Source organism: Mesoplodon bidens, assembly GCF_964165515.1.
Source record: "Mesoplodon bidens genome assembly, chromosome: 18".
Classification (NCBI taxonomy): domain Eukaryota; kingdom Metazoa; phylum Chordata; class Mammalia; order Artiodactyla; family Ziphiidae; genus Mesoplodon; species Mesoplodon bidens.
The window spans coordinates 53147786-53167506 of NC_138175.1; the positions used below are offsets into that span (position 1 = coordinate 53147786).

General features: G+C 55.4%; 2 protein-coding genes across 2 annotated transcripts; both read left to right on the top strand.

Moving 5' to 3' along the window:
• Positions 1–3516: 3516 nt before the first annotated feature.
• On the top strand, positions 3517–6607 carry KCNJ14 (potassium inwardly rectifying channel subfamily J member 14; the record flags this gene model as incomplete). The annotated part of the gene is made up of 2 exons (XM_081215989.1): positions 3517–4224; positions 6011–6607. The coding sequence occupies 2 exons, from the start codon at positions 3517–3519 to the stop codon at positions 6605–6607; spliced, it is 1305 nt and encodes a 434-aa protein (XP_081072115.1).
• A 3609-nt stretch (positions 6608–10216) lies between these two features.
• On the top strand, positions 10217–19173 carry CYTH2 (cytohesin 2). Its single transcript, XM_081217603.1, has 12 exons — positions 10217–10374; positions 11184–11331; positions 11430–11496; positions 12532–12650; positions 13932–14012; positions 14495–14607; positions 14719–14867; positions 15429–15540; positions 18349–18425; positions 18529–18600; positions 18700–18854; positions 18944–19173. Exons 1-12 carry the CDS (start codon positions 10356–10358, stop codon positions 19029–19031), a joined length of 1200 nt encoding a protein of 399 aa, XP_081073729.1. The 5' UTR covers positions 10217–10355; the 3' UTR covers positions 19032–19173.
• The last annotated feature ends 548 nt before the right edge of the window (positions 19174–19721 follow it).

A 19721-nucleotide genomic window follows, 5' to 3' on the forward strand; every position in this document is an offset into this window, starting at 1 on the left:
TTGGTAGGTATTGATGGAACTGATGTGCAAAACATTTAACCCCTAGCCCAGACAGGTCCTGGAAGTGCCTCCACCACAGGGCCAGATGTTAACCCTGCAGCTGCTGGAGGGCAATGAGGTCTGCAGGTCCATGCCTGGCCCCTCCCCTCTTCCTCTCCCTCCCCCTAGTTCAGCTGCTAAGATTCCCTCCATTTCTCAGATGAGGGGACTGAGGCTCAGAAAGGGATGTGACTTGCCACCAGTCATATAGCTAGTAAGTGCCCAAGCTGGGATTCAACCTACAACTGCCTGATTCAAAAGCCCAGGTTCTTTCTTCTGGATTCCTCTTCCTTTCAAGGTTTTTTTGGGTTTTTTGTTTTGTTTTGTTTTTTAATCCCCAGTCCACAGATGAGCAAACAGAGGCTCCAGAAAATGAAGCCAGTGGTCCCAAGGCACACAGTGGGTCAGCAACTGAGCCAAGATTGGGCCCTGGGTCTATGACTGAAAGACCCTTCCTGACCTTGATGAAATCCAATTTCCCCATTTTACAGCTGAGGAAACTGAGGTTTAGAAAGGTTTCGCGGACTTCCCTGGTGGCACAGTGGTTAAGAATCCACCCGCCACTGCAGGGGACATGGGTTCGAGCCCTGGTCCTGGAAGATCCCACATGCCGCGGAGCAACTAAGCCTGTGTGCCACAGCTACTGACCCTGCCCTCTAGAGCCCATGCTCCACAACAAGAGAAGCCACCATGATGAGAAGCCCACGCACCACAACAGAGTAGCCCCTGCTCACCACAACTAGACCCAATGCAGCCAAAAGTAAAATAAAATTTAAAAAAAAAAAAAGAAAGGTTTCCCGATCTGAGAGTCAGGGCCAAGCCTGGGTTTTACTGTATGTTTTTGTTTTTTTTGTAACAGCTTCACTGAAATATAACCCACATACCATACAATTCACACATTAAAGTGTACAATTCAGTGTTTTTTGGTATATTCAGAGTTGTGCAACCATCACCACAATCAATTTTAGAACATTTTCATCACCCCACTAAGAAACCCCATTCCTCTGGCTATCGCTCCCCCACCCCCCCATCTCCCCAGTCCTGGGCACCACTAGTCTTATTTCTCAGTTTACAGATTTGCCCATTTTGGATATTTCATATAAATGGTATTACACAATATATGGTCTTTAGTGACTGGCTTCTTTCACTTCGCATGGTGTTTTCAAGGTTCATCCATGTTGTGGCATCGATCATGTCATTTTTTTTTTAATTACTGGGTAGTATTCCACTGTGTGGATAGACCACATTTTATGTATTCATTCATCAACTGATGGATGTTTGGGTGTTTCCATCTTTTGGCTATTGTGAATAATACTGCTATGAATATCTGTGAACAGTGTTTGTGTGGACACTTTGTTGTGTTTTGGGTTTTATTCTTAATTTTTGGCTGCACTGCACGGCATGCGGGATCCTAGTTCCCCAACCAGGGATCGAACTTGAGCCCCCTGCAGTGGAAGCACAGTCCCAACCACTGGACCGCCAGGGAAGTCCCCTGGACACTTATTTTTAATTCTCTTGGGTAGATCCTTAGGCGTGGAATTGGTAACTCTATGTTTAACCATTTAAGGAACTGCCAGACTATTTTCCACACCAGCTGTGTAATTTTTACATTCCACCAGTAGCATAGGAAGGTGCCAGTTTCTCCACATCTTTGTTAATGTTTTTCTGGTTTTGTATTTTCTAATTTTTATGGCCATCCTAAGTGGGTATGAAGTGGTATCTCACTGTGGGTTTTTTTGTGTGTGTGTGGTACGCGGGCCTCTCACTGTTGTGGCCTCTCCCGTTGTGGAGCGCAGGCTCCGGACGCACAGGCTCCGGACCCACAGGCCCCGCGGCCATGGCTCACGGGCCCAGCCGCTCTGCGGCATGTGGGATCTTCCTGGACCGGGGCATGAACCCGTGTCCCCTGCATTGGCAGGCGGACTCTCAACCACTGTGCCACCAGGGAAGCCCTCTCACTGTGATTTTGATTTGCATTTCCCTGATGGCATAATGTTGTCAATTATCTTTTCCTATACTTATTGACTATTTGTACAGTTGACCCTTGAAAAACATGGAGGTTAGGGGTGCTGACCCTCTGCACAGTAGAAAATATAACTTTAGAGTTGGTCCTCTGTATCCATGGTTCTGAATCCAAGGATTCAACAAACTGCAGACCATGTAGTACTACTGTAGTATTTATTGAAAAAAATCTGTGTATAAGTGGACCCTTGCAGTTCAAACCCATGTTGTTCAAGGGTCAACTGTATATCTTTTTGGAGAAATGCCTATTCAGATCCTTTGCCCATTTTAAAATTGGGCTGTCTTTTTCTTATTGAGTTATAAGGGCTCTTTATATGTTTTAGATACAAATTTCTTAGATACGATTTGCAACTATTTTTTCCCATTAGTGGGTTGTCTTTTCACTTTCATCTTAGTGTCCTTGGAAGCACAAGAGTTTTTAATTTTGATGAAGTTCAAGTTATCTTTTTTTTTCCCTTCTGTTGCTTGTGTCTTCTGAGCTTTTGAACTATAGGTGACCTCAGAGCCCGGGCTCATCTCTCCAAGCTGAAGTCACAGCAGCAGTTACACTTAAGTCTTTTTTTTTTTTTAATTTTTAAAAATTTTATTGCAGTATAGTTAATTTACAATATTGTGTTAGTTTCAGGTGTACAGCCGTGATTCAGTTATATATGTATACTTTTTCAGATTCTTTTCCATTGTAGGTTATTATAAGATATTGAATATAGTTCCCTGTGCTATATAGTAGGTCCTTGTTGTTTATCTATGTTATATATAGTAGTGTGTATCTGTTAATCCCAAACTCCTATTTTATCCACCACCCCCCACCCGCCCCTTTCCCCTTTGGTAACCATAAGTTTGTTTTCTTTGTGACCGCTTAGTCTTTATTTTATGAGCATGGACTCCAGAGCTGGACTGCTAGCACTCAAATCCCAGCTTAGTTCTGTACCTCTGTTTCCTCATCTGTAAAATGGGAGTGATAACATGTACATTGTTGAGGTTCAAATAGCTAAGTTTATGTAAAGTGCTCCCAACAGTGTCTGGCGCTGTATAAATGTCCGCTCTAGTTACTGTAGTGCTTGCTGTAACACAGTACTGCTGCTATGGCTATAGTTGTGTTCGTGTTGTTGCTACACAACCATCTCCTATAAGTACTACCATCATTGTTTTTGTTTGTTTGTTTTGGCCGCGCTGTGCGGCCTGCGGGATCTTAGTTCCTCGACCAGGGATGGAACCTGCGCCCTTGGCAGTGAAGGCGCACTGGACTGCCAGGGAATTCCCCCACCAGTGTTGTTGATGCTGTACTGTTCTGATTTTCCACCCATTTGCCAGATAAGGCCACTAAGGCCCAGGGAGCATGATGGCCAATGAGCTCCCCCATTTCCGGCAGCCCTGATGTGGCTGCCCGTTTCTTGTCCCCGCAGGTTCGGGGCGCCCGCCCCCCACTAGGCCAAGTGGAGGGGGTGTCCCCGCCCAATGGGCCTGGCCAGGGCCCTGCGCCGCCTAGGCGGCGCCCTGGAGTCGGCGAACAATCGGGCGGGAGATGAGGAGCAGGCCGGGCCGGAGTTGTGCCGCAACGGGTGGGCGCCAGCGCAGTCGCCAGTGGGGCGGCGCCGCGGGCGCTTCGTCAAGAAGGACGGGCACTGCAACGTGCGCTTCGTGAACCTGGGCGGCCAGGGCGCGCGCTACCTGAGCGACCTGTTCACCACGTGCGTGGACGTGCGCTGGCGCTGGATGTGCCTGCTCTTCTCCTGCTCCTTCCTCGCCTCCTGGCTGCTCTTCGGCCTGGCCTTCTGGCTCATCGCCTCCCTGCACGGCGACCTGGCTGCCCCGCCGCCAACCGCCCCCTGCTTCTCGCAGGTGGCTAGCTTCCTGGCCGCCTTCCTCTTCGCGCTGGAGACGCAGACGTCCATTGGCTACGGCGTGCGCAGCGTCACCGAGGAGTGTCCGGCCGCCGTGGCCGCTGTGGTGCTGCAGTGCATCGCCGGTTGCGTTCTGGACGCCTTTGTCGTGGGCGCCGTCATGGCCAAGATGGCCAAGCCCAAGAAGCGCAACGAGACGCTGATCTTCAGCGAGAACGCCGTCGTGGCGCTGCGCGACCGCCGCCTCTGCCTCATGTGGCGCGTCGGCAACCTGCGCCGCAGCCACCTCGTCGAGGCCCACGTGCGGGCCCAGCTGCTGCAGGTGTGAGACTGTCCCGGCGGGAGACCACGCCCCCTGGTGGGCGGGCCCTTTAACGAGTTCGGGGCGGGGGTAGGTGTCCTGGGGGATGGTGGGAGTTGTAGGTCTAAGGGACAGGTGTGCGTGGAGCCTGGAGCCAGCAGCCTCCTGGGGCAGGGCCCCTTCCGCCCCACCTTGTGGGCTGAGGATGGCTCCCCGAGGTGTTGTAGATGTAAACCCAAGAGGAAGGTCTCTGATTATTTCTTCCTGGATGCCTAGACTTCAGACAGATTTTGAGACTTATGGAGCTCCCTGTGGCTTGAGGATGGGCCCTCTATCGAATTGTGGGAAATCCAGACCTGCGAGGTCCACGCCTGGACGGTAAAGGCTCTGAACTACAATTCCCAGAAGCCTCTGGGGGCAGGGAAATTGCCCACCTGGGGTGGTCTGAGGAGGCGTTGTAGTTTTGTGGGTGGTGTAAACCACGGCTCAGGTTTACGATTCTCAGCAGATATTGTGGTACAGGGAGAGACCTGTGACTGAGGCCAGACTCCTATGGGCTTGTGGGAGATGTAGGCCCGAGGATGGGGTGCAACTCAACTCACACCTGCAGAGTCAGGGAACCCAATTCTCCATGGCCTCTGGGCAGCATTTGTGAGAGACTTAATTCCCCACCTCAGGGGCCCAGACTCTCCCACCAGCCTCCTGCTCAGAGAAGTACAGGGCAGTGTTTGGGAAACTCTTGAATTTTAGCGTCTCACCAAACAAACAAACAAACAAAACAAAAAAAAAACAACCACAATTCCCATTGGTCCCTGGGGCAGCGGCTCCTTCCAGCGCCCTGATGAAGGTGCCTTAGAATTGTGTTTCTAGAATTGTGGTCAAACTGCCCAAGCAAATTCTGGGGCAGCAGCTGCCCTTGCCTTGCAAGTAAAGACACTTAAGAACTCTGGTCTGGGGCTGGACTGGGGTGACAGGGAGGACGGAGTCGTGGTGGGAACTACAACTCCCAGCAGCCTCTGGGGGCTCTCGGCGACAGTGGCAAGAGAATGAGTCCCCAGCCCCCCCCACCTCTGTCTCCTACTTGACTGAAACACCAGGATTCACGACCAGGAGGGACACTGTCTCTCCCAGACGTCTTTGGGGTGCTGACATGGCCTGGGAGGTGGGTATGGAACCAATGGGTAGATGGGGTGAAACTGCCAATACCTGGCCCGGGCTTAGGCCCCCACCCCACACAAATACACAGACGCACAAGGGGACGGAGGTGGTTGGTTTGGGGGTGTGGGTAGATAGCCGAGAGGCCAGCCTGAGGCAGTGGTGAAACATAGGCTGTTGGACCTAGATTGCCACCTGGTTTATCTTTCTCTGGCCATATATTGAAAGCCATTTTTCTGTCCCTCTCCTCCTTCTCCAATTGCTGGTTGGATGTCATTCTCATCTTCTGTTGTCTCTTTAACTCCGTTTCTGTCTTGCTGATTTCTGTGGCTCTATGTGAAAGTCATTGTGTCCCTCTCTTTTTCTCTCCCCTGTCTTTCTCGGATTTCTTTCCTCAATCCATCTCTGAGTCTCTGGGCCTCCGTCCTCTCCTCCCTGGACCTCCATCTCCCTCTCTCTGGGTCTCTGTCCTTCTCTCTTTCTGGCTTACCATCCCCCTCTCTCTGGGTCTATGTTCTCCCCACACCCCAACACCTACTTGTCTCTGCCCTCCTCTTTCTCTGCGTCTCTCTCCCCTCCTCTCGCTGTCTCTGTCTCCATTTATCTCTCTGCTCCCTGATGTCAGTCTTTGGCCACTCGCCTTTTGCTACAGCCTCGCGTGACCCCGGAGGGTGAGTACATACCGCTGGACCACCAGGATGTGGACGTGGGCTTTGATGGTGGCACCGATCGCATTTTCCTTGTGTCTCCCATCACCATCGTGCATGAGATCGACTCCGCCAGTCCTCTGTATGAACTAGGGCGCGCCGAGCTGGCCCGGGCTGACTTTGAGCTGGTGGTCATTCTCGAGGGCATGGTCGAGGCCACAGCTATGACCACACAGTGTCGCTCTTCCTACCTCCCTGGTGAGCTGCTCTGGGGACATCGTTTTGAGCCCGTCCTCTTCCAGCGTGGCTCCCAGTACGAGGTTGACTATCGCCACTTCCATCGCACTTACGAGGTCCCAGGGACACCCGTCTGCAGCGCCAAGGAGCTGGACGAACGGGCAGAGCGTGCTTCCCACAGCCCCAAGTCTGGCTTCCCCGGCTCTCTGGCAGCATTTTGCTATGAGAATGAACTTGCTCTGAGTTGCTGCCACGAGGAAGAGGAGGAAGAGGAGGAAGAGGAGGGGGATGCGGCAGAGGCAGAAGACAGGGCTGCCAGCCCCCGAGTACTCACACCAACCCTGGCGCTGACCTTGCCCCCATGATACAAGCTGGTACCCCCCTATTTGTACCCCTTTCCCAGAGGTAGCAAGATGGAGAGATTGGGCCCTCTCCTGGGATGAGGGCAGGTGTTTCCTAAGACCAACAGGCCTGCTGGGTAAATTACTAGCTGGTGATGTTCTGCCACATCTAGTGGACCTACCAATGAACATACTGGACCTTAATTCCTCTGAATTCTGTGCTCCTTCCTGAGACCGCTTTGTCAGCCCAATTCCTGAGTCTCCCCAGAGATAAGGGATCCAGAATTCTGGACCACCCAAGAGGCAAGGACTGGTATTTCTAGATTCCTCTAGGTGGCTGGTTTGGTTTGTCAAGCAGGATCATGAAATGATCGTACAGCCCATCTCCAGGGGAAGAAGTCATCAGTTCTCAAGCAGCAGCAGAGATGAAGAATTTGTTGGTCTGAATTGACCTAAGATTCAAGGGACTGTTTCTTCTCGACTCAGCCAACCACATAGCAAATCATTTTTCTAGACGACCTAAGGAGGGAAAGTTATGGAATGCCCCAAGAATTCAAGACTATATTGATTGACCAATGACAAGGAATGTTGACTGCAAGTCAGGAAAAGACTTTGTGGTTCCAGAAAACCCCAGTGTTGAGATTCTGTGAATCCAGATTGACCACAGAGGCAAGGACTGGGGATTCTAGAACAGCTGTGACCAGAGATTGGACTACTCCAGAAACTAAAGAGTTATGTTTCTAGAATGCACAAAACAATTGGAGAGTCTGTGGGTCTAGAAGGACTAAAGTGACAGATTGGGAGTTCTTGATAGGTGATAACTCCAGACCACTGGCTCTAGAACATTGAACCGAGGGGGAGAATCAACGCTCTACATGATCCACAGGCTTTGTGTCTTTTTAAAGTGCCATTCTAGAATTTCCAAAGGAATCAAGATTCTGTGGCTCTAGATCGATCACAGAGTCAGGGAAGGATCGGCAATTCTGATGTCTGAGGTGTGCTGGTTGCAGTTTGCCCAGTGGAGTGGAGACTGTCAATGAGGATAGATGACTTCTTTGTGGTTCTGTAATGCCAAAAGGAATCAAGGCTCCAGGGATCCAGAGTTGTCCGTTATCAAAACCCGCAAGTTCTAATCAGCTCCTAGAACTTGGCAGTTTGAGGAGGTGGACTTGGGACTTGACGGGCAGCATTGCTGGGCTGACCTAGAAGGTGAGGGCTCGGGTGAGACCCTGTGGGTGACAGGGCTAGTTATTGGGCAAGGGAAGGGAGAGGCCCAAGGCTGGTGAGTCTACAAAGCTCTGGAATCTTCCACCTAGTGATGTGTGTCTATTTCTTAAAGATGTTATACATATGTGTATTATATATATATAATATAAATAAAGGTATCTATCTATTTTTTCCTGTGTTCCTACAGTAGGGTTAGAAATTGAGCTTGAGTTAGTGGAATGGAGTGCTTTACAAGGACCCAGGAAGCTTTGCTCTAGACCCCAGCTCTGCTTCAACTGACTGTGTGACTTTGAGCAAATCACGCCCTTCTCCTCATCTCAGTTTCCCCATCTGTAAAAAAAGGGGTATTGGAACTTGAAGTTCTCCAAGGGCCTTTCCACGAGGATGATTCCTCACTTCACTGAGGGTTGGATGGGAGTGAGGGTCCTGGAGATACCCCAGCTCTCCCTGGTGCTGGAATGCCTGGTCTTCTGGGGGCAACAGGGATGGGAGATGCTCTCAGAGGCCAGGTCTGAACCTGGATGTCTGAATGACAGGGCAGGCAAGGGGGAGTGAGGGTTGTGGCTCAGGGCCAGAATCACCTCCTCTCTGGTCCAGCTTGGGGGCAAGGGAAGGAGGAGGTACCTCTGAATGTCAGGGGAATGTATGTGTTTAGGGGGAGACTTGTCCCCCAGATTAGATCATTGGGAGCCCTGTGATGGAATGGTGTGTCTGGGAGTGTGCTTCTGGGGTACATACAGATCCTTGGATCTGGCCCCTGCCTATGCTGCTATCTACCTAAGTGCCCAGCAGGCTAGAAGCCAGCCGCAGAAGGAGCCAGTGCCAGGGAGGACACGTTCCCACCCCTGTGTCCCAGGATTGAGGGCAGGCACTGTCATTACCCATCAGCCTGCCCCAGTGCTGCATCAACCCAGGTCCCCCCTTCTGGTTTCCCCACCTCCCTTTATCCTGCAGAATCCCCACATAATAACCGGATGGGATTAATTAGCCGGCTGCTACCCCAGCTCAGGGTGGCTGTGGTAGGTATCGGGGGCAAAGGAAACCCAGGCATGAAGAAGGGTGTTAAGTTGGGGGTGAAGGGACAGGAAAAGGGTTCTGTTTGGAAGGAGAGAGAGTGGGGTCAGGGCTGGTGCAACCTGGGTTTCTGCTAGGGAGGGCAGAGCTTGAGCCACTCATAAAGGTCACTGAGGGGATTAGGAGGCTCCGTGGCTAATCTGTCAGCTTAACCAGGTCCTGGCCCGGAATCTGTCCCCACCTGCCTAGCTCAGGGAAGGCGAGTGAGGACCAGGCCCAGACACCACCTCAGACCCGATAAGGGACCTGCCCGTTTCGGGGGTGCCCAGTATCTCCCTCCGAGCCAGGCCCCTGCACCCGCTTTGCCTGCAAGGAATGGGAATGAAAGGTGGGGGAGGGGAAATGTCCTCAGACGCGAGAGAACTTGGGAGAGGAGGGAGGATTTTAAGAAGGGCAAGAGTATGAGAGGAGGGGGAAGCGAGTCACAGAAGACGGAAAGGACTCTGAGAAGGGGGAAGGAATCAGAGGTGGGAGGATGCTGAGGGAAGGGGAATTGTCGTAGCGGAGAAGGATGCTAAAATAAGGGGAGGACTTTTGGGGAGAGAGGGAGGAGACTGAGAGGCAGCCTGAGGCAGGAAGGCGGAGCCTGTGCTTTCACTGTATTTGGCCTTCCTCTGTTGTCCCATTCTCCACGACAGAGACTAAAAAGCGCAGCATGTGGAAGAAATAAATAAGTCTTTTGTTTCACCACTCCTTGACTCTGTAGAGGGTGAGGTGGATGGGGAGGTCAAGGGAGAGGGTAAGGAATGGGTCTGGAGATCGGAGGGGCCAGTACCCGGAGGAAGGAAGCCAAAAGAAGGCTGAGCCAAAGCTACTCCCGGTTGCGTGGCAACCGCTGCAGTCAAACGCCAGCAGGGCCGGCTAGGAGGTGTGGCTCACAGAAATAACCGAGGGTTGTGGCCCCGCCCCCTGGCAACAAGCCCAACAAGGGACCGCCCCCTAGCAACGTATTGCTAGAGGCGGGGCTCGGTTGACTTGGTATCCTAGGGCCCAGAGCCCTTGCGCAGACGTAGTCCTCTCTGCCTTTGCTTGGTCCCACCTCCATGCTACTCCTTTCCGAGGCTTCTCATTGGTGAGCAAGACAGCCAAGAGCCTTCTTTAGTTTCGGAGGCGGGGCTCGGCCCCTGCTCGCACTTCGATTGGCCTCACAGACCGTCTACCTCCGGCCGGACATTGCTACGTCTACTCCTTGCGCGTATACTGGCCCTGTAGGGCGACTCTTCGGTATCGGAGGCGGAGCAGACGAGAGGGCCCGCCGTGGATTTGGCGGTGTCAAAACGAGGGGCGGTCCCTACTGGCGGGGCGGTTGGGAGGCGAAGGGAGAGTCTTTTCAGCGCTGAGGACTGGCGCTGAGGAGGCGGCGGTGGCTCCCGGGGCGTTTGAGCGGGCTCACCCGAGCCCGCGGGCCAACGCGGATCCAGGCCCGACCGGCGGGACCGCCCCGGACTCCCCGCGGGCCTTCCTAGCCGCCATGGAGGACGGTGTCTATGGTAAGTCGGGGAGGGGCGGGGCCGTCTGTGAGCGGAGGGAGCGTTTCGGCCCCAGCTTTTTTTGTTTCCTTCCCGGCCCACACCCTGCGAAGCTGTTCGGCTCAGTCGTCGCTTCGCTTTTGTGGGGCACGGGTCGGGCTTCCGGCGGGGCAGGAGAGTGGGGCGTTCCAAGGCCATTGTTTGGGCCGAGCCTGTTTCCGGTGGCAGCGGGAGGGGGTGGGAGCGGCGGAGGCGAGGCCGGGGAGGAACCATTCCCTCTGGAGGGGCCGGGCGAGCCCAGTGCCTGCTGGGAGAGGGGAGGGGGCTTCTGGGGACGGGGGGGTGAGGAGAGATCTTGGGGGCTACAGATTCCACTAAGGCGAGGACGGGGGCCTTCGATGCCCCGCCCCCTTCGTCAACTCTTGCAAGCTGTCACCAGCTTCGCCTGCCATGGTTGCTTTCCATGGACCCCAAGAGTCTGGACACACAGACCTACAGCTACCTCGCCAAGAATGGAGGCAGGAAACCGAGGCCTCAGCCTCCTTTCAAGTAATGGACCGAAGTTCAAGCTTCCAGCCCTTTTTTCCCCACAGACCTAAGAGTTCAGGTTCCCAGTCCCCTTCTCCCTCAGGACTAAAGTGTCTAGATTCCTAGCCCTTCCTCCCCTGGACTGAGGAATCTAGGCCTTACCCCTTCTTCCAGGGAACAGGAGGCTGGACTCTCATCCTCCTCCTGCCCCTGAACCTAGGAGCCCTGTCCTCCCCCAGAGTTCAGAAGTCCATGCTCCCAGTCCCCAGAACTGACTTCCCACCCCTGATCCCCTCCCCCAGAACCCCCGGACCTGACTCCGGAGGAGCGGATGGAGCTAGAGAACATCCGGCGGCGGAAGCAGGAGCTGCTGGTGGAGATCCAGCGCCTGCGCGAGGAGCTCAGCGAAGCCATGAGCGAGGTGGAGGGTCTGGAGGCCATTGAGGGCAGGTGAGGTCTGGGGCAGGGAACCTGGGGGTCATGAGGCCAGGCCAGGGCCAGGGATGCCCAGGCATTGACCCTCCACCCTCCGTTCTCTGTCCCTGCAGCAGGACCTTGCAACGGAACCGGAAAATGGCAATGGGCAGGAAGAAGTTCAATATGGACCCCAAAAAGGTGCTTGGGGCCACAGGGCTGGGATCAGCCAGGGAGACATCCAGACGGGGGATTCTGGCATCTCTCTGTTCCAGAAGTATGGTGGTTAAAGGTCTACCTTAGGTGCACAGACTTGGTCCCGATCCCTGGATTCAGATATTGGCTGCATTTGTTCCTGGGCTGGAACTTCTGCCCGGGAGGTCTTCTTCCCCTTTTTGCTCATACTTTAGGGCCCACTTCTGTTGTCACTTAGAGTCCCCAGGTGGAGCTCGATTGAGTCTGGTAGGGAATATGGACAGTGACGTGTACAGAAGAGGGTTGACAAGTGCCATGACAGAGAGAGAGAGAGGTACCAGGGATGTGGACACTCCGGGGAGCAAGCCTGGTGGCATCAAGGAGGGCTTCACTGAGGAGGGTATATTCGGGTCAGGTTTGAAGGACGAGTTAGTGTTCACCAGGTGGAGGAAAGATGGTTGTTCATTCATTCAGTCGTTCATTTTACACCCATTTCCTGAGGCCTCCCTCGGGCCTGCCCCTCTGCTAGGCAATGCTGAGGACCCAGAGAAGAGTTTGACCCTGCCTTGCCCTCAGGGAGCCCCTAGACATGGATACCATGATCCAGAGTGAGATATAGCCACAGTGGTGGTCCTTGTGGCATCAGGAGAACCTGAGAAAGCTTTAGTCCAGCCTGAGGCTTGGCCCTCACAGTCCTTGATGGACTGCTGTCTACTGACAGTTTCCCACTTTATTCTTCTTGTCCAAAGCAATGGTAATTTGTTCAGTCATTCAGCAAACATTCACGGAGCTCCTGTTCCTTGCCAGACCCTGCTTCCGGGGGGCTGGAATTAACCAGGCAGAGGCAGAAGGAACAGTAGATGCAAAGGCTAAGACGTGGGACGGATGGTATTTAAGGACCTGGGAAAAGCCTGAAAGTAAAACTCGGCCCTACTCCGTTGAGGGTGGGGGTGGCTTTGGAGGCTCTGGTTTCTGAGGATGTGGGGGGAGGGGGGTGGCTTTCTGAGTACCCAGCCCTGAGATCCAGCTCCCGCCCCCAAGGGGATCCAGTTCCTGGTGGAGAATGAACTTCTGCAGAACACACCCGAGGAGATTGCCCGCTTCCTGTACAAGGGCGAAGGCCTGAACAAGACGGCCATCGGGGACTACCTGGGGGAGAGGTGAGACCCGCCCCCTGCCCCCCACCACCTCCTGCTTGGCCTCTCACCTCGGCCCCATGCACCCAACTCCTCCCGAGAAGAGGCCCTGATAGATCAGCCTTATGACTGGATTTTGACAAAATGGGCTGACAGGAGTCTGGGGGAGCCTGGGACCTTCTGGGGAACCTGGGGACCATCTGTGAGCATCTGGGGGGTGTGGGACCTTTGTGGACATCTGAGCAATGTGGGGACCATCCATTTAGGTCTGGGGACAGTGGAGAACATCTGTGGGTGGCGTGGGAGTGTGAGAATGGTGTGTAGACAACTGGTGTGCATGGGAATGATGTGGACCGCTAGGAAGTGGGGGGGTCATCAGTGGATATCTAGGGAGCACAAGGGGCCCATGGACATCTGAGAGCATGAGGGCCATCTGTGGACGTCCAGGGTGTGTGGGGACCATCTAGAAGTGTAGGGTGCCTGAGATTGGATGTTGGGAGTATGGGGACCAACTGTGGATATCCGGGGGTACCTAGGGATTTGTGGACATCTGGGGTACATGGAGATCATCTGTGGATGTTGGGAATGTGCAGGGACCGTCTAGACATCCGGGGTGCGTGGGGACCTCCTGTGAAGTCTGGGAAACTTGGGGACCATCTGTGAGCACCTGGGGTGTGTAGAGACTGTGTGAATGTCTGAGGTGCACAGGACCATCTGTGGATGTTTGGGATGCTTAGGGATTGTGTGGACATCTAGGGTGTGTGGAACTTTCTGGATATCTGTAGTACAGAGACCATCTGTGGGCATCTGGGGTGCATAGGGACTCTCCGGGGAGTCTGGGGGTGTGGGGGGTCATCTGTAGATTTCTGGGGATTGTCTGTGGACATCTGGAGTGCATGGAGATGGTCCGGATATCTGGCGTTGTGGGGGTCGTTTTGTGGACATCTGGGGTGCACTGGGATTGTCCATGGACCTATGGGGGATGGGGGACCATCTCCACAGGGCACTGGGGGCTGGGAGACCATCTCCACAGGGCATCTGTGGAACCTGGGGCTCCTCGGAGAGAGGTGATGGCCAGCAGAGCCGGGGTTCTCGAGGCAGACAGTCCTCCCAAGAGCCTTCTGAGTTATCCCTGCCCTGGTGCCGGGCCTGTGACGGGGGCTTGGCTGAAACTTTCACCGGCTACAGGGGTAGCCTCTGTGCAGAAGAGGGGCCGCAGCCTCCCCACTCCTTCGCCTCCTGTCCACTCCCACGCCCACCCCCCCAAGCCCCTTCTTGCGCGTGACGTCGTCCCTGTCCTCCCAGGGAAGAGCTGAACCTGGCCGTGCTCCACGCCTTCGTGGATCTGCATGAGTTCACCGACCTCAACCTGGTGCAGGCCCTCAGGTGAGAGGGGCGAGGCTGGAAGGGCAGGAAGGTACCTGTCAGGGCTTTCTTTCCAAGTGATGATCCCTACTCAAAACAAAACAGCAACAAAAATTAGGGAATGGCTTGCCTTCACGTGACACCAAAGTCCACGGTGGGGCTTCCTCCCGGCATACCTGTATCCAGGTGCTCAAATGGTGTCAGAAGGACAACTCTCTCTTTCTCTTGATCGTGCTTGCCATGGTGTGGGCATTGCTCGCTGCAGACCCTCCTCCCACATGATAGCAGAAGCCCCTAGCAACCATCAGACCCGTTCAGCAACCTTAGTAGAAAGAAGGAGGGTGTTTCCGTATAAATCCACCACAAGTCTCATGGCCGATGCTCGGTGGTCAGATTGGCCGCAAGCGTGGAGCTCTCATTGGCCAGTTCCTATCGCGGGGACTGAGAGTAGGGAGGGGGTCCTGCCAGTCCTGGCATCGACACCTGGCCCTTCTCTGACGCAGACAGTTCCTCTGGAGCTTCCGCCTCCCTGGAGAAGCCCAGAAGATTGACCGGATGATGGAAGCCTTTGCCCAGCGCTACTGCCTATGCAACCCCGGGGTTTTCCAGTCCACAGGTGGGGGCCCAGGCTCCTGGGTCCTGGGGAAGGAGGGAGCTGGGGGCTTGACCTCTCGCGTCCTGGGGGCCTATATGCCCCAGTCATCACCCCCCTGACTGTCCAATGCAGACACGTGCTACGTGCTGTCCTTTGCCGTGATCATGCTGAACACCAGCCTTCACAACCCCAACGTCCGGGACAAGCCGGGCCTGGAGCGCTTCGTGGCCATGAACCGGGGCATCAATGAGGGCGGGGACCTGCCTGAGGAGCTGCTCAGGGTCAGGCCCCCCCCCTCCCCCTCCCCCAGCCCCCTCAGCCCTGTCCCTCATCCTGCCGCGGGCCCTCCTCCCTGCGGGTGTCCCAGGGCCTGAGCTCCCCACCCGGGATCATCGCCTTGCCCGTGGACAGCGGGGTCACGCCAGCATGTCCATTTCTTTCCTCTTTCTTTCTCTCTGGCTGCATGTCTTGTCTCTCTCTCTCTTTTCTGTCTCTCTCTGGCTCTGTGACTCTTCCAGGGTCTTGGTGTGTCCCATTCTCCACCTGCCTGTCGGCCTCTCTCAGAACCTAGCAGCTCTTTCTGTGTCTGTGTTTCCACATATTTTTTTAATCTTTCCTCCTCTCTCCTCCCTGGGGCTCCCTCCACTCTCCTGCCTTCTGCTTCCCTTTTCTCCCGGCCTCCTCCCTCCCTCCCTCCCTCCCTCCCTCCCTGCACCATCCCATCTGCCGTCCCACCCATGGTCTCATTGGCTCCCTGGTTGCTGGAGCCCCCTCCCCACTGCCAAGTAGCCCTGGGAGGGTCCCAGGAGCCTGGAATTGCTGACCATGCCTTCACCCCTCAGAACCTCTACGACAGCATCCGAAATGAGCCCTTCAAGATTCCTGAGGATGATGGGAACGATCTGACCCACACCTTCTTCAACCCGGACCGGGAGGGCTGGCTCCTTAAGCTGGGTACGTCCCCTGCTGACTCTGCTGGCTGCTTCTGCAGGGGGGAGGTTAGTGGGCCCCAGGCTCTGGACTCAGCTTTCTCACGTACCCGCTATGTGACCTTAGGCCAGCGATTCCACCTCTCTGAACCTCAGTTTCCACATCTGAAAAACGGGCCGAAAACGAGTTCAGCCCTGTGTGCCGGGCCCAAGCCCAGGGCCAGGCTTGTATTCAGTGCTCCCTAACCCCTTCTGTTCACCCATACATATTTACTGAACCCCTTCTTTGTGCCAGGCCCTGGTTTAGGCACTGAGGGCACAGCCAAGAACCAGATCGCCCAGTCCCCCTCTGGGGGGAGAGTGTTCACTCAGGATGCTCTCACCTGTAGTGAACAGAAAATAGCCCAAGAGATTGGGGTGCCTGGGAGCCTGTTACCTCACTTGGAGGGAACTCTTGGGGGTCCGAGGCAGACCGACTATGACACTCTTGCATTTATCCCCATGGTATGTTACCTCCTCATCAGCCCAGTAGCGTGGTGGCTATTTTAGGGGCATCGTACCTCCCCAGAACATCTCCCTTAGGCAGAAAAGAGCCTGCAGAAATGAGGAAACGGGTCTCAGAATACCCTGGTGGACTTCTCAGCTGGTTGGATTGATTCCTGGTAGGGAGTGGGGGACGCACCCTGGCTGGCTTAGGTGAATCGGGAGCCCCTGGCCACGATGGGATGGATGGGGCAGGGGCCAGTGACCCTTGGAACACATGGCACCAGCAAATTCAGGGTTAGTTAGCAGAGGTCTGACAGGTACAGCTGGCTGAGGATTGGAGTGGTTGTCAACCCTGGCTGCCCAGAGATTGACCCGAAAACCGCAATGGCCAGCCAGTCCACAGGCTTGTGAGGTCGGGTCACCGGGGGCAGGATAGGCCATCAGTCACGGTGAAAGCTCTCCAGGTGGTTCCAGCGCATGGCCCAGGTTGAGAGCCGTTGGCTTGGAGCTGGGCCTGGTGGTGGTAGGTGCCCTGGTAGGGTCAGCGGTGGCTTTTTTTTTTTTTTTTTTTTTTGGCTGAGCCAGGTCTTAGTTGAGGCAGGCGAGCTCCTTAGTTGCGGCATTCATGTGGGATCTAGTTCCCTGACCAGGGATGGAACCCGGGCCCCCTGCATTGGGAGCGCGGAGTCTTATCCACTGCACCACCAGGGAAGTCCCAGCGGTGGCTTTTTAATGGAGGAGCAGTGAGTGGCTGCCCCAGGGAGACAGAGAATCTCGTGAGGAATTATATAGTCCGGCTTGGACAGTGAAGGCAGCCCAGACAGTGGGATGGCCCAGAGGAAGCTTCCAGCCTGACACAGGGTCAAGGCAGGACTTTGCTCTGTTCACGTCTCATCATCCACAGTGCCCCCACCCCCGCCATGGAATTCTGCTCCTAAATGGAGGAATCGCTTCTCCAGCCACAGTAGCAGGTCCCTGGTGCATAAAAAATGCGAATCACTCCTTCCAGACAACTTGCTGGGGTGGATGGATTCCTGCATCAGCTCCAGGGAGGCCGACAGGTCTGTGAGGTCTGGGAGGAATTTAGATTCTTCAAGGAAGGCCAAATGGTGCTCTTGGCAGTGAGTGGGTGGGAAAGAAAAGCAGGAGGGGCAGCTTCCTGAGGAGCTGGTTCTCTTCCAAACCGTGCCCAGCAGTAGGAATCCTTCCCATTTCTTGGATGAGGAGATTGAGGTTCAGTCACTGTCCAGCAGCCACTGGGCAGAGGTGGCCTTAGACCCAGATCTCTGACCAGAGCACGTCACAAGGTCATTAGAAGAAGGCACCTCTTAAACACTGAAATACAGGAAAGGGAATCTGTGGTGGTGGTTATATTCACAAAGATGGTTAATAAAAGTCAGTATTACTGCAGTTTAATCCTTGCAGGGTCACAGGGAGCCCAGAAGCAGGTCACTTTGAAGCAGGAAGGTGTGGGCTGGAGCGGGTCCCCAGACTGGAGTCCACAGAGAGCAAGTGGTTGTCCTAAGGTCACACAGCCAGTTTGTACTGGTGCTGACATGAGTCCCCATGCCCACCTTGGCCCAATGACTGGGGGTTTTGTCTTCTGCCTAGTGGGGATGACTTCCCTATAGAGACGTCTTCACCGTGGCAGTGGAAGGCCCTCCTGGCCTGGGACACATCCTAGGGGTTGGGCTGGAGCCGGGCACTGGCGCAGGGAGGTGCTCTTGGCCGCCTCAGTGCGGCTCAGGATCCTCAGCCTCCCGGGGTGGGAGAGGGGCAGGCCATTCCTCCCTCATGTGGATGTAACTGGTTTTCTTCCCTCTCTCTCCCTCCCTCCCTCCCTCCTCCTCTGCGTGTTTCTCTCTGCTGTTTCTGTCCATCTCTGTGCCACCCCCTGCGCATCCCTTCCCTCCCCAACCCTGCGGCTCTCGGGGGCACCCCATTCTTCCGCCTTCCCTTCTCGCCTGGTCCTGCCTGCTTTCTCGCTGTCTGCCCCAGGAGGTAGGTACAAGGCCGGCCCCGTCCTTGCTCCCCGACATGGCACAAGGGGAGGGGGCTGCCCTGGCCTCGGGCCCATAGCTGGGGGGCTGAGGGCCCTGAACCGAGTCGACACACAGGCTTAGAGAGTGTAGAGCCGCACGCTGGGGGTGGACCGGTTCCCGGGGCCCAGACACCATGCCTCGTCCTGCTCGTCCGGCTTCCCACGCATCGCTCTGTCCGAGGCCCTGACAGCCCCACCTTCCCTGCACTCGCTCTGTCTCTCACCACCCCCTGCCCCCCGTCCCCGTCCTCCCAGAGGCCCTGTCCCCCTGTTGAGCCCAGGCCCCCTACCCCCCTTCCCTTCCAGGGGGCCGGGTGAAGACGTGGAAGCGGCGCTGGTTTATCCTCACGGACAACTGCCTCTACTATTTTGAGTACACGACGGTGAGGGCGGGGCCAAGGTGCAGGGGGCCGGACTCCTGAGTCTGCGGGAGGCGGGGGGTGGGGGGGAGACTGGAAGTCTGAATCTGGTCAAACTCGTTCTCAGGACAAGGAGCCCCGAGGAATTATCCCCCTGGAGAATCTGAGCATCCGCGAGGTGGACGACCCCCGGAAACCAGTAAGACCCTCCCTGTACCCCGTCCTGCCGTGTTGGGGGGGTCTCCCCTGGCCCCAGGGTTGGCTCTTCCCAGCTGTCCATCGTCTCGTGTCTACCCAGAACTGCTTCGAGCTCTACATCCGCAACAACAAGGGGCAGCTCATCAAAGCCTGCAAGACAGAGGCAGATGGCCGGGTGGTTGAGGGCAACCACATGGTGTACCGGATCTCGGCCCCCACGCAGGAGGAGAAGGACGAGTGGATCAAGTCCATCCAGTGAGCCTGCGCCCCGGAGTCCTTGGGGAGGGGGTGGCCGGGGGCCCAGGCCCCTCGGCCCTCACCCTGGGATCCCGCCCCTTCTGCAGGGCCGCCGTGAGCGTGGACCCGTTCTATGAGATGTTGGCCGCAAGGAAGAAGCGGATTTCTGTCAAGAAGAAGCAGGAGCAACCCTGACCCCCTGCCCCCAACTCCATTATTTATTACGGAGCTGCCTTGCCCGGGTGGCCGGACCCCCGGGCCCTGGGGCTGCGGATCCTGGTTCCCCGTTTGGAAAACTCATCTCCTCTAGCTCCTCCCTCATTATTTGTAATTAATACGCTGTTGGTAATCTTATTTAACCATTCGCGGCCTGCGGACCCCCTCATCTCTTGGGGTTGGTGGAGCTGAGGTGCTTGGTGGAGCTGGCCTGGTAACTAACGCGTGAAGAAAGGGTGCTGTCCGTGCAGCTGAACGAACCGGGCATCTCCTGGATGGCTCAGTTCTGGTTTCACCCATAGCCCGTGGGGGTGGAGTAAAGGAAGAAGTTTAACTGGGTTGGAGTTAGTGTTGCATCAGAACTGAAGGGTGCTGAGAATGCAGGTATGCAGAGCTTCCGGGACGAGGTCTACCATTCATTCTAGACATTACTTGACAGCCGGGCGCCAGGCAGACATTCATCCCACCTTTGCTCTCATGGGCTTGTGGTCCTTGAGGCGCAACGGATAATATCTGATTGGCTGGGCTAGAGGTCAGTGGTGTCGGGAATAGGTTGGGACCAGTGTAGGTGGGGTGAGGCTTTGGGGCCAAGAGGGTGGGACTCTGGGCCAATTGAACTGGGTTTCTCAGCCACTAGAGGATCATCCTTTGGAAGACATTTTACACGAA